This window comes from Malus domestica, chromosome 07, assembly GCF_042453785.1.
Source record: "Malus domestica chromosome 07, GDT2T_hap1".
Lineage (NCBI taxonomy): Eukaryota > Viridiplantae > Streptophyta > Magnoliopsida > Rosales > Rosaceae > Malus > Malus domestica.
Window position 1 is genome coordinate 18,100,640 of NC_091667.1, and position 13,228 is coordinate 18,113,867.

Below are 13,228 nucleotides of genomic sequence, written 5' to 3' on the forward strand. Positions count from 1 at the left end.
CCTTGGGTTCTGTATAAGTTCATAGCCATTGCTTGTCCGAAACATAGTTTTTTCCCCTAAACTTTACTGTCTCTCTTATTATTAAATATCTTTCAAATCGTGTCTTGAAGGTACGAAATATATATGGTTCGCCAGAGTCCGAAGATTGTGGTGCTTTGACTGCAGATTATAGATTGTTATCTTGTGAGAGGACGCCTACCAAACCACAAGCATAAGAGCACGCGCGAAATTATCTCTTTAGGACATTGCATTTATGCAAGCATTAATCTCCAAGTTTGTCAGTCTTTCTTACTTTCTTTCTAGTTGTTTATTTTAATTTTGTACATATTTATGTTGTGATTTTCTTTATGATTATTATCATTGGAATTCTTTATATAATTTTCATATTTTCTGATATTACACCAACAATACTTAGTCTTTACTAAATGCTTTTAGCAAATAATTCTAAAAATACTCGAGCACTGGATAACTTGGGAATGGAGGGTGTTTTCCTTTTTTTGGTACCAGCGATATTGATATATCACAAAAATGAAAAGATAATCTAATGTAATAATACATTATTAACCGCTTGAGTTACAGTTTTTTTTGCGGAATTGAAGGATATATATTGTTGAGAAATTGGATAATGAGCTTTGCTCTCCTAAATATTAAAAGACAATAAAACAGTTAAAAATTAATTAAATAGTGTGTGATGATGGGCTTTACTTTTGTATGTCAAAGAGCTTTGGAACAATTAGGATGAGCTACTAAGAACAACTTCACCCTACTAACGCTAAACTCACCCAGGCTATTGAGCTAAGACAATTATTGTCATAGTGAAAAGTAACTGCCCGAGTGCATCTTCACCCTTAAAATGAATTGCTCGGGCAATTGACAATAAAAAATTAATAAAAAGATAAATTTATGTTTAATTTCAAATAAGGTTTTTGACCGATCCCGCCACTTGTCATGAGTTATATAGTTTCTAATTTTCTTTATAATGTTTAATATTTATTTCTAACCTAATTAAATGAACCATTTGATTACATTTTTTGGTAATCCAACAACTCATATTGTGCCACATGGGCAACAACATATAGTAAGATATATATATATATATATATATATATATATATATATATTTAAATTTTTTTTCCAAATTTTTAAATTTTTTTGTTGAACAAATTTGGATCATAGGCTAGAAATCTTGTTGAAATTGGACAGTTGAGAGGTGAGTGTGCCTGTAGAGCAGGCCCCAACGTAGTAGGGTTGGTCGACCACTTGTGCTCATGCGCATGTGAATCCCACGCGGCATCGCAAAAAAAAAAAAATATAGTAACATGGGTGACATCACCATGACGTCACACTTCCTCAGGCGTTGGGTTGAGCAATTTCGCCCTGAGTGAGCAGTTGAACATCAGCGCAGCAGGGTTAGTTAACCACTTACGCTCACACGCATGTGAATCCTATGTGCCGGCGCAAAAAAGTATAGTAACGTGGGTGAAGTCACCATGACATCACACTCCCTCAGGTGCTGGGTTGAGTGATTTTGGCCTGAGTGAGAAGTCGGGCCTCTTTTTGTTTACTATAGCCCAACTTGTTTGGGCGGGGTTGGAGCACCTTTTGCTGGTTTTGGTGGATTTAATCACCAATCCCCCTTGCAATTAAGAGGGGTGGACTTGCTCTAATAGTAGAGCAACATTGTAAGCTTTGAAAGTTTGAAGTTGTACACAATTAATATGTGCCTAATTAGAATACATGATAATTCTATCTTGCACATTGTTTTTTTTTATGAGTGAACGATTGATATTGACCATTTTTGTGTTCTAATGCGCGCATGAGAGCGTCACTCTTAGAGTTGAATAGCATCAGATGAGCTCTGGTGGAGTTTTAAATGAAGACAAGATGCTTCAAGAGATACTGAATTATGAATAGCAATCATGAGAAATCTCTAACATCTAATTGCGACTTTGCCCAAATTAGACCATCTCCAAAGAAAATGTCAAATTATAGGAGTCAAATTCAATTGATGGCTGATGTGATAATTTGAGGTCTTATATTCAATTTTGTACTTCTCCAACCGAATTGTTAAATATTATTTTATTATTTAAATAGAATTTTAAATGGTTGTAATTATTAAAAAAAAGTTGAAACAAAAAATTTTATTGGTTGAAATGTAGTGGAATAAGGGACCCACCATTAAAATAAATTAAAAAGAAATTTAACATTAATGTCAAATTTGACTCCAAATCACAGTCTTCAAATCCAGTCAGCAAATAACACTTCGGTTGGAAAGACTTTTGATGTCAAATATGCACAATAGCCGTTCACCTAAGATTTTAACATCTTATTTGAAGATGCTCTTAGGTAGTCGATTAAGTCGAGCATTTCTACACATTTAACGATGTGTGCAATAAGTGTCGATTCAATTCCGAATCAAAGGAAACTTGTTTCATATATTCTTTGAATAAAAATACTTTTGATGAAACAAAAAAAAAGTTATTTTCTTATTAATTCAAAAGTATTTGCTTGGTGTTACAGTAATAAATAAACAAATACGTTACGTAACAAACAAAAACGTTCTCCTGTATGATTCTCGAGGCCTTAACCAGTGACAGATGCATTGAGGGGCAAGGGGGGTCAGCGGAAACCCCCCACCCCCCCCCCCCCCCCCGAACTTCGGTGAACGTCTATGGATACCTTGGGTGCTAACCCTTCGAACTTCGGTGAATGTCTATGGATACCTTGGATGCTGTCATTTTGAAGATTAGAGTTGACTTTATACATACCCTCCAACTTACTTCAGGCCTACCAAGACTTAGTGAATGTCCATGGATACCTTGGGTGCTGCCCTTTGCATACATTAACATGTGTGCAATATGTCTTTCCAAATGACTTTAGGCCTACCAAGACTCGATGAAATGACGATATGCATGTTATTTCTGGTAAAAAATATTTGCGCGTTTTCAATCTTCTTACTTCTTCTTCTTCTTCTTCACAAAAAAAAAAAAAAAGTAATAACAAACAAATATATTAACACTATGATTGTACGAAGAAATTTAAGATTACTAAGAAATTTTAAAATTAACAGAAATTGAAATGACGATATTTTATTTTCTAGAATTTGTGAATTTTCTTATTTAGTTAACCTAAATGAATAATAGAATTGAATACAAAATTTATTATTTTTAATCTCTCAATCATAGAAATTGGAAAATGACATCTATTTACATGAAATTAAAACTTGGAAATTGGAGGTCACAAATTCCAAGTTTTTTTTTTTCAGACGAAAATTCTAAATTTCTATGCTTATAAATCCAAACAACGAAATTAATGCATGTTAATATATAAATTCTAACTTTTATTTAAAATTAAAATTTATTTTTCTCATAGTGAAAGTAACTTTTATTTTCGATATTCATAAAAAGTTCTCACTTCCATTATCTCACCTCATCAATTTCTGTTCTGTAATTACACTCCATCTCTCTCGGCGCTTATCATCAACTCTCCCTCCTCTCCCCCCCCCCCTCTGTGCTCCAATCTTTCTTCTCTTCTAGGGTTTCGGGCATTTCAGAGACACCTTTGCTCGTCAAGAAAAGGTCAGAATTCGATGCTTTTTTCTTCTTACTCTCCTCCTCCTCTCTGTGCGCATTTATATTTTCTGAAAAGGTAAAATTGTTCCAATTTTCTAATTTTTCTCTGTTTTACTTTTACTTACTTTTCACCGGCAGCTCCCTTCAATTTCTTCGTGTTGTTTCAATTTTTCCAACATATGATGAATTTGCAATTATGAATTCTGGTTTCAGGATTTAACCTTTTTTTTTTCTTTCTAAATTCCAGTAATTGATGGGAAAATTGATGCCATGCATGACAGGAATGTGATAAATTCCATTGTTTTTGTATGGACATTTCTTAATTTTGCTTAATTATAGTTTCTGCTGTTAGATTGTTGTTTCAATAGGCTTATAGCTTATGTTGTTTCGATATACATGGCAGAATTTGCATTACTTCTACTTTTTTTTCTTTTCAATTATCATTATGTACTGTATTGATGGTCTCTTACTTTCTGAAATCAGGTCTTGAGGCTCAGAAAGGCACCCGGGTTTGGCGCATTAATCTCGTAGTTGCTTGCTATGAGTCCTTGTATGGATTTCTTGAACTGGCTTGAACCTGACATGTCCTTAAATGTCCTAACTTGTTTGGACGATCCATCTGATCTTGTTCGTGTTAGTTCTGTCTCACGCTCTTGGCGTCATTTTGGTGAGTTGAGGGCTTGAAGCTGTTTAATATATTTCGTTGCTTTTTTAAGTATACTAATGCGTAACTCCAATTGTGATTATATGTGCTACACATATGTGTAGCTTAGTAATTAAGCCTAGGAAAGACATAAAGTTGATTTTTTATTTTTTTTTAATTTTTTTAATTTTTTTTTTCACATGAGTTCTTATAGTTGAGTAAGTTGTTTGTAGGTGGCAAGTTTTATATACTTATTGTCTGTGCTCTCGATCAATATTGTATATATGGATTGATTCCTTTATTAATATGTTATCTTCTGGTTGTTATATGATTGCATCAATTTGTTAGGTTGAGAATTTCTGAAACCGTTATAATTATGTCTCACTGATGTTTGAGATGAATATTTTGAAGGGAAATCAATGTGGGTTTTTTAGAAGATTTATATCCCTTTTGTTAGAAGTTTTCCAGTATTACCAAATGAGGCTGAAGAGTTTGTAACATTTAATTATATGCAGTGATAGAAAATGATCTTTGTAAAAAGCTGTGCTTGAGAATGTTTCCTCAGTTATCTAGAGTTGCTGGTGTGGTTGAGTTAAACAGCCCTGACGCAGAAGAGGTTGCAGAAATTGGATCTAGCAAGTCAAAGGAATTGGAAACCTTGGAAAGGGAGCATAGGGTCTATGCTTTTTTAGCTCGTGGTTTTATATCTTTCAATGTGAGGAGTTCTATTTCTAAGGCAATCAGTGCTTCCAGCACCGACAATTATCCGGAAGAAAGCATCCGCAATACTCTAGAACCAAGAGTCATGGTGGGACAGAGAGCTTCGTATTGGTCAAGTAAAGGCCAAAGTGACCCTGCAGTGCCTGAGATTCTGATATACAAGTTGGTGTCTGATTTAGTTGTAATTAATGAAGTCAGCATACATCCTTTCCAAGGTAAGTGTTTGAATTTCCAAATTGTGGATTTTGCCATTTTTTACTCTCTAAATTTCTCTGATTGGCGTCTCTTTATCTTTTCCCATTTACAGCTTTTTTCCAGGTAGGTTTACCCATATATTCAGCCAAGGCTGTGCGATTTCATATGGGTTGTGCCAAATCCCTTGTGGTTGTAGAGTGTGATTCAAAGGATGAATCATGTCATGAGAACAAGTTCGTATGGACCTACACTTCAGAAGTGTTCCCAATGACTCAGGTGTGTACCACCTGATCTGTACTTCTGTACTTCTTAACTGTCTTTCTGCATTTGCATCTTATTTGTTGTGAAATGGTTCCTTTGATACTAAATGTTCCCTCCATTTGGGAGGAAGAAGTGACACACTCCTTATGTTTCCATTACTTAATAAAGAAACTTTGGAGCAGAGACCTTTTGGGCTGTTCAATTCATACTACAAACTGAAAATTCTGGATCTTCTAGACATTTTTACAGTATAGAAACTGGAAATCCTGGATTTGAAGTCTTAGATTATGACTAGATACTTGACTTAAATAAGCTAATAGATAACTTACAAACAGGAGAACCGCCTGCAGACATTTAAGCTTCCAGAACCAGTTCTTTGCATAGGTGGAATTTTGCAGATTGAGCTTCTGGGTAGAGTACAGAGACAAGAAATGGATGGCTTGTTCTATATATGGTTAGTTCTGTGCTTATTTTCTTGAGTGTTATTACCATCCCCGAAATGCTCACCCCACTGACTTTTGTTGATTTGTTAATGACTAAGTTGATGAAATTATTTAAAAGGACAAATTTAAAAAGAGAACCGAGTAGTACTATAGAAATGTTACTAGAATTTTTTTGACCGAAAACATGTTGCAATTGTTTTAATACAAACTTATGTTGTGACTCCTTTCCTATAATTGGTTCAATACTTTTATTTGACTGTGAGGCACATTAAGTCTGTGATAATGCTGATTGAGTAATATGTTACAAAGATGAGAGATTGTGGGATGGGAAACATGGGTGGTGGTAACAGCATCACTCTTGTTCTGTCAGTTGGATATTTGGCTTTAAAATTTTATTGTAGTAAGCCTGCAAAATGGTAAGTTCACATGGTTCAAATTTTTATTATAATAGTAGAACAAACGCCACTACATTAAGAAATTGCTTATAGATTCGTAAAAAGGTGATATGAAGTGGCAGGATAAGTTGAATAACTTTTGTTGGAATGGTGAAAATGAATTGGATTTAGTCATTTTGATATGAAGGATGGGAAACTGAAATAATTCTACATGTGAACTCTTTTCCGCATCTTTTGTCTCGAGAACAACAATTACTTTCGTTTTCTTTATTTTAGCTTCAGCTGATCAGTGAAGCTTGTTGGTTCTGCTATGTGCATGTCTTTGTGCCTCAGTTTGTTGATACCTTATGGCATATTATCTGAGGAAACATGTTTGCTTTATCTGTGCATTTCTCCAAGTATTTTTCATTTTTCTGTGTATTCTCTTTTTAGTGTTGAAGAAATGTACCATTTGTTTGTTATCATGTTATGCATGATATTTCTGTTAATAAGAAAGAGAATAATCCCCCCAGGTGCCAGTATCGTGATGGATAGGCTCGGAGCCTCACACCCTCTTTTAATTTTTAGTTTTTAATTTTAGTGGTCATTCTTATGTTCCTATCTGTTGAATGTACTGGAAATAGACAACCATAGAACGATATAGAGCAAAGGAACAGGATTTATAAGATTTTAGGATCACTAGGCCAATAAGATGTTTTTGCTGTCATGACATATGGGTTTTGGGATTGCAACATGACAATCGAAAACTTGTGTAGGTAGAAATATTACCTCAGGAAAGGGAATTCCTTGATGAGATAAATGATCAATCAGGAGTTTTTAATTTTTTGTTTAGACTTGCTGGTTCGATCACCCATTTTGTTATGGTAGAGTGTTGTTTTGCATGTTTTCTAATTTTGTGCACTTTATTGCATGTTGCAGTGTGTCTCATGTTGAAGTCAAAGGGAAGCCATTATCACCTGCATTTGGCGTTGAAATTCATGTCCCATCTGGGGAGTTTGTGTTGAAGAACGATGTGCAGGCCAAGTTGCACAACCAACAGAACTTGCCCGAGAACGAGTCCATTATTATCTCCACAGTTAATTTGGAGGATATGAGAGGCATGCAGCCATTTGTGAATTGGAATGTAGTAGGTATTGAGGAGGAATACCAAGGGGAGGAAGAGGACGGATCTGATGAAGAATATTTCCTCTAATTACATGTATCAAGGTGCGGGTTTTTTCTTTGATCGTTTCTAAATCATAGCTTCTGTCCTTCCTCTTTGAATTGGAAATCCGCGCATCTGGGGTTAATTTTCTCGAGTGTATTAGCCCTCGTAAAGTGAGAGTGATAATGTGATAAACAGTTGCTGTAGAGATATAATTGAGGTGTTAAAAACAGTAATCCTACTAAATGCCAGGTATAGCTGCTGCTTGTATATTTGAGGTGTTCGAACATTTGAGGTCTGTTTCATGATGTTTTTGGTGTTTTTTTCATTGTTTGAGAATTGAAAATATATGTGGGAAATATATTTCTCCTCTTGGGGCATCTCTACTGAATGAGGAAGGGGAGTATTTAGAAATAATATAGCTCTGTTCAGAATTATTATTGTCTTGAAAAAATTATTTTTAAATGAACAGTGTCATGTCATACTCATACCATCTCCAACCAAAGGGGCTAAACTTCGCTCCCTCAATAATTTATAAATTTTAAGTTTATACTTTGAATTTATTGGTTATTTTAATTAAATTGCTTTTGGATGTTTTCAAATCTAGCGATTGAATTTGAATCAATCATTGCAACTGAAGTATTGGGCCCCAAAAAAAGAGCTAAGAGGGGGGGGGGCTACATTTAACCAAATAATGATCCGGTGGACGCCATAGAACAATCATCAGTTAGAGATGAATTTTGGACAAATCATGCTATTTTTTTACTTTTGGACCTTTAGCTTTTTCCATTGGAGATGACCTAGGAAATGGGTTCATATCAATTAGCCCTCCCTACTTGATCTAATTCTTGATATTTAGGTATTTGATTATGAATTTTAAAGGGGTAGTTAACACGACTCCTTACATGTTAGCGAACAGAGGGAAGATTTAAAAGTGAATTGATTTGTATATTTACATTTTAGTAAATGTAGGAACTCGAGATTCAAAATTATTTTAATTTTACATGCCCTTCATTTTTTCGTTAATCTTCTATTCTTACTCTTTTGTTGCAAGTAAATAAAAACTGTTCTTGCTTTTGTTACGTTGGAGAGAATTGAACTTTGGACCTATTTTGGACGTAATTCTATAATTGGGTCTATATTTTGAACGTTTCTTAATATCGACTAGAATAGAGTAGGTGTTTGTTGGACGTATCGGATTAGAGACGAGTTCCACTCCCTAAAAAGGGAAAATGGAATCCAACTTTTATTCTAAACTTGGAATACAAGTTTTTGAAAATTTTCAAACTTTTGCATAAATGCAATGCAATTCAATGTTTTTTCCTTCCATTTGGTGCAAGTTGCGAAAAAAATAAGATCAGAAATATAGAGTTCCCAGATTATTTTCAATTCAATTTCCATTCAATTTTATTCAAAAACGTTCAGAATTATAAATTTTCGGATTTGGCACAAAATTTTCGTATTGGAAAATAGATTTTCCTTACACCCTAGATGAAACGCTAACGAAGTCGGATCAACATCTAAACATAGAAAATATAGTATTCCTCTTCACTTGTAAGCACGGCCGGTCTAGAGATTTTTGAGGCCCAGGGCGACGCCAACAAATGTGCCCTCACTTTATATAAGAAAATTATTTATTTTCACACTTAAGACATCTATAAAATTATACTTAGAAAAGTACTTCAAACTTAATAATTTATAAACATAGAAAAACTAATTTATTTTGTATCGTGAGAAGGAAACAAAAAAACTTTGGGTTTACAAGTAGATAGATATGAATTTTGTTTTCTATCTTAACTTTTAAAGTGTTTTTGTATAAATCATGAGGTGTTTTTTCTTATTTACTAGTCTTGTCAATATGGGACTAAAAAAATAATGATGTTTTTGAGTCTTTAATTAATATGTATAAGTAATAAATGGGTACTAAATTAAACTTTTTGATGACACGTCATATTATTTACAACTTTGGTTTAAAAATTTGGTTAATGCATGACTTTTTGTTGAAGATTAGACTTGAATTGGAACAAATTAATGTTTAAAAATAACAATCTACATAGCTACTAGCTACTAATTAAAAATAAATTAACAACCAAACAAAAATTCGTATAAATTGAAAATAATAAACATGCACTTAGCATTTCGAACTTAGGACATCTCATTAATTTTAAACAACAAAAACCACTGATTTTAATTAAACTTCTTGATTATTTGGTCAAATTTTATATATTTATACTCTTATGATGAAAAGAAATTTGTAAAAATTGAAAAATAAATAAGCACACATAGTGTTTTAAACCCAATACCTCATCATTAATTTTAAACAACAAAACCACGAATTCTAGTTCAATTTCTTTATCATTGAACCAAATTTTATAAATTTATACTCTTATGAAAACATATATAAATATACCGACCTAATAATTTTGATGCCCCCAATTATTTTGGACCCCAAACAGTCGCCCTGCCAGCACTGGGCCTGGGCCGGCCCGGCTTATAAGTGAGATGTCTTAAAGTTCAATTCTCGCCAAAGACAAATTTGAACCACATTATTAATAGTCCAATATGAGGCTTATCCCACTCTCCATCCCTTTAGTGTTGATAATATCGTTAAAAAAATTAAAAAACAGATAACGCAAACCCTAACGAAAGTTATGCTGCTGAGCTGATACAATTATCAAATGACTAATTTCTATTGCACAGAGCATTATTGATGGTAACAAAGTAATGGTTAAAGTTTTAGTTTTCAAATTGCTCAAACGTTTCAACTAACAAATACTCATATAAAAGTATAAACAATTATTAAGCGGACGCTGAAGCACATCAAGCAAACAGACTTCGATCTTTAGGCTGCCTTGGACTTTGCTGGTGCTGGAAGCAACTGCATCACAGGCGCAAAGGAGACTCAGTCGAAAACAATAGTAAAAACGCCTTTGGATCCGTTACAAATTCATACAGACAAATGTTCATGGATGAAGGTAGTATAAAAACCTGATAACATGAGATCAGAGAAGTCGTAAATCCCAAGGCTCCAGTAACACGAGAAGTAACTTTCTTAGGAGCCAACTGAAGCAACCCAACTGCTACCACTGTATCCAACGCTGCTTTAACCAGGGCCAGTGACCTCTCATTTGATTTTTTGAGTTTAGCACGGTATTGTTCATTCTGCAGTCACAAATCCACATGAAAATGTAAAGAAAGTGGTACTATCTCGAAGTTTTTTATGGTCAATGGATTTACAAGGTCTGTGGTCAACATACATGATACTTCTCACTGTTCTTCAGATCCTTCTCCAACTTCTTAAGTTGCCCAGAAATCCTTCCTATCTCCCCAATCTGACTTAGGAAGCAATAAGAATACATTGTTCATGCCATGTATATCTCGAAAAAGGTAAAGGGTAGGAAGTAACGAACCTCAACCAAAGTGGTACATATTGAGGAGCCCATCCAACAGAAAAGCGAGATCCGGCCAATCAGATCAGCACGTTCTTTGTTCTATAACAAACATAATTTCTAAACTTTTACCCCACTGAATATCACAGAACCCAATAGATAACAATTGTACGGGAAATGTGATAATAATACGTACCTTATAAATACCTGTTCTACTGAGCCAGACAATTTGATCAAGAAACAGAAATGTTGACAGCAATGCATTTTTGGACTGTAAAGCATCAAAGTAGATTGTCATCATGAAGAAAAATCAGAACATAGATTTTAGTCGGAAGTAGATTATATCTATACCTTTCCCAGCAGAACAAGTGGAAGAGGAGTCCCTGGAGCGGTTGGACTAATAAGACCATGCAGATCATTGATAAACTGAACCAAAAATCATAAAACGTTCAAGAACAGAAAGGCTTGAAATTCAAGTTCTACGTCATATTTCGTTTGGACAACTAAAGGTCCTCCTAATAAGCATGAGAGTGGATACAAAAAACTTAGCAAAGGCCTAATTGCCGAAGCATCATCCTTCCTCCCTCTGGTTCTTCCAAAAATTTAAAAGGAGCACGACAGCCACAAAGAAAGTTTGTACCAATATTAAAGGGTATATGTCACACAAATCCTAACCTTGAACAGACGAAAAACTTTTCGTGCCAAACTAGTCGATTTGTCCACATTTTGGGCTGTTCCAGGTTCTCCATTACTCAAGAATTTAGAACCATATTGTATTGCCCTGCATATCTTGTCCCTGGCCTCAGCCTTGTTCAGATACAGAACTGCAAGAGCAAGTTCGGCTCTGGTTGCATCTAGTGTACTCATCCCTTATGCCTAGACCTAAGGAAACAAGTACGAGTAAATTGTCATATGAAGCAATTTTGGGAAGCAATGATAGCATGAAAATCAACACGGGAAAATGATACATAAAGCATATGCATATATTAACACGTGAAATTTCGCAAAATATGTATTATAACCATCACTCAAGAAATAGACCAACTTTTGGTCGATCTACTTATGATTTCAGCTTGTATTAACGAGTCCCTGAGTTTTTACTTGAGTTCAATCTGGTCAAAACAACTGTACCATCTAAAAAATTCGATAAAATTTGTAGAAACTTTTCAATTCACATACGAGAACTGTAATTTAATTATACAGATTCGACTATAAAGGAACCAAATAACCATTTTATCCTACACAATATTCAGCTTATCTGCCTGGCAGTCGAAAAGTAGCAGTTAAATGCTTTGCTATCTAGTCTACCCACCATGAACATACAACACGGTCCATACCCTCTTCAGCTGAACCCCACACGTGCGCGCGCACCCGCACCCGCATACGAATACTTCAATTAGCATCTAACAACTGTAATTTTGCATTGTCCAACTTCGTTAATCATTCAGAAGCAAACAATTTCCATGACAAAGAAAGCAGAACGACACACTGATCATATACAATATTTACCCTTTTTCTTGGCCATCTGAAATTAGTAACGATTCTGTAGTCTACCCAGCTGAAATCCATCTCCCCCACCACACACACACAATTTAACAATAAATTTTCATTTTCCTTCACTTTCCGAGCAACCAAACATACAACCGCAGGTCGTGAGCAATCAATAACAACATCAAATCAACGAAATGGCCCAAATCAAGAAATACCCAAAATCCAGATCAAAATTTTATCAAACAAATGAAAACCCACCGGCCAAATCATCAAAACCAGAAAACCACTTCACACAAAAATAAACAGACTTCAACTTGAGATTTACGTCGGAGAGTGTGTGTACCTAAAGCTGTGCCCTTTCTGGTTCCTAGAGTGCAGGATGACAATCAAGTTCTAGAATTTGTGATATCCCAATCTATAAATCCAGAAAGTAAAGAGGGGAGAGAGAGAGTACCGAAGAGAGTGCCAAGGAAATGACCTCGAAAACAGCAAAAACTGGAAAGGGGAACCCTTGGTCTGTTGGTGTTTGATAGGCTGTGATAATGGCTTGTTTGGTCCTCTCCTTCCCCATACATACAAACAAAATTACTCTATTTGGGGAGGCGTGGTTCAATTGAACAAGAAACTTGGTTTTAATTACGAAATTGTCATTTTCTTGATTTAAATATGGTTTATGGTGTGGGTTTGGGTCTTATATGGGCTGTGGTGTGGATATGTGGGTTTGGCCGATTGACCATGTGCTATTCTTTGGCTGAAGTAATGCGTTTCTTTAAAACCAAATAGGTCTGGCACAATTAGTTGTCGTCCATTTAAACGTATATGTTTGTTATCGATTTTATTAGGAACAATAATTGACTACTCAAAGATGAGTATGAACTCATACTCAAATCTCTTAGTTTTTTAATCATAGAATTTTGTGTTTATGATCAGAACTGTTCATATTATGAATCACACTGTAAAGATCTTCTCTGCAAA

At 34.8% G+C, this 13,228-nt stretch overlaps 2 protein-coding genes across 10 annotated transcripts; one reads left to right on the top strand and one right to left on the bottom strand.

Moving 5' to 3' along the window:
- Positions 1-3,412: 3,412 nt before the first annotated feature.
- Positions 3,413-7,810, top strand: LOC103439135 (F-box protein At4g00755). Of its 2 annotated transcripts, none has more exons than XM_008377685.4 (6): positions 3,413-3,578; positions 4,056-4,239; positions 4,731-5,150; positions 5,243-5,406; positions 5,727-5,845; positions 7,148-7,810. In XM_008377685.4, the coding sequence occupies exons 2-6, from the start codon at positions 4,113-4,115 to the stop codon at positions 7,419-7,421; spliced, it is 1,104 nt and encodes a 367-aa protein (XP_008375907.1). In that variant the 5' UTR covers positions 3,413-3,578; positions 4,056-4,112; the 3' UTR covers positions 7,422-7,810. The 2 variants fall into 2 exon arrangements, with proteins under 2 accessions (XP_008375907.1, XP_070680825.1); XM_070824724.1 differs by lacking the exon at positions 3,413-3,578 and adding an exon at positions 3,662-3,878.
- A 2,234-nt stretch (positions 7,811-10,044) lies between these two features.
- LOC103439136 (peroxisomal membrane protein 11D-like) lies at positions 10,045-12,980 on the bottom strand. Of its 8 annotated transcripts, none has more exons than XM_008377688.4 (9): positions 12,708-12,851; positions 12,100-12,172; positions 11,438-11,644; positions 11,114-11,188; positions 10,959-11,033; positions 10,784-10,864; positions 10,631-10,705; positions 10,362-10,535; positions 10,045-10,251 (listed from the first exon to the last, which is right to left on the bottom strand). In XM_008377688.4, exons 3-9 carry the CDS (start codon positions 11,627-11,629, stop codon positions 10,216-10,218), a joined length of 708 nt encoding a protein of 235 aa, XP_008375910.1. In that variant the 5' UTR covers positions 11,630-11,644; positions 12,100-12,172; positions 12,708-12,851; the 3' UTR covers positions 10,045-10,215. The 8 variants fall into 8 exon arrangements, with proteins under 8 accessions (XP_008375910.1, XP_008375911.1, XP_070680829.1 ...); XM_008377689.4 differs by having other exon boundaries at positions 12,075-12,172; XM_070824728.1 differs by having other exon boundaries at positions 12,597-12,817.
- Between the last annotated feature and the right edge of the window lie 248 nt (positions 12,981-13,228).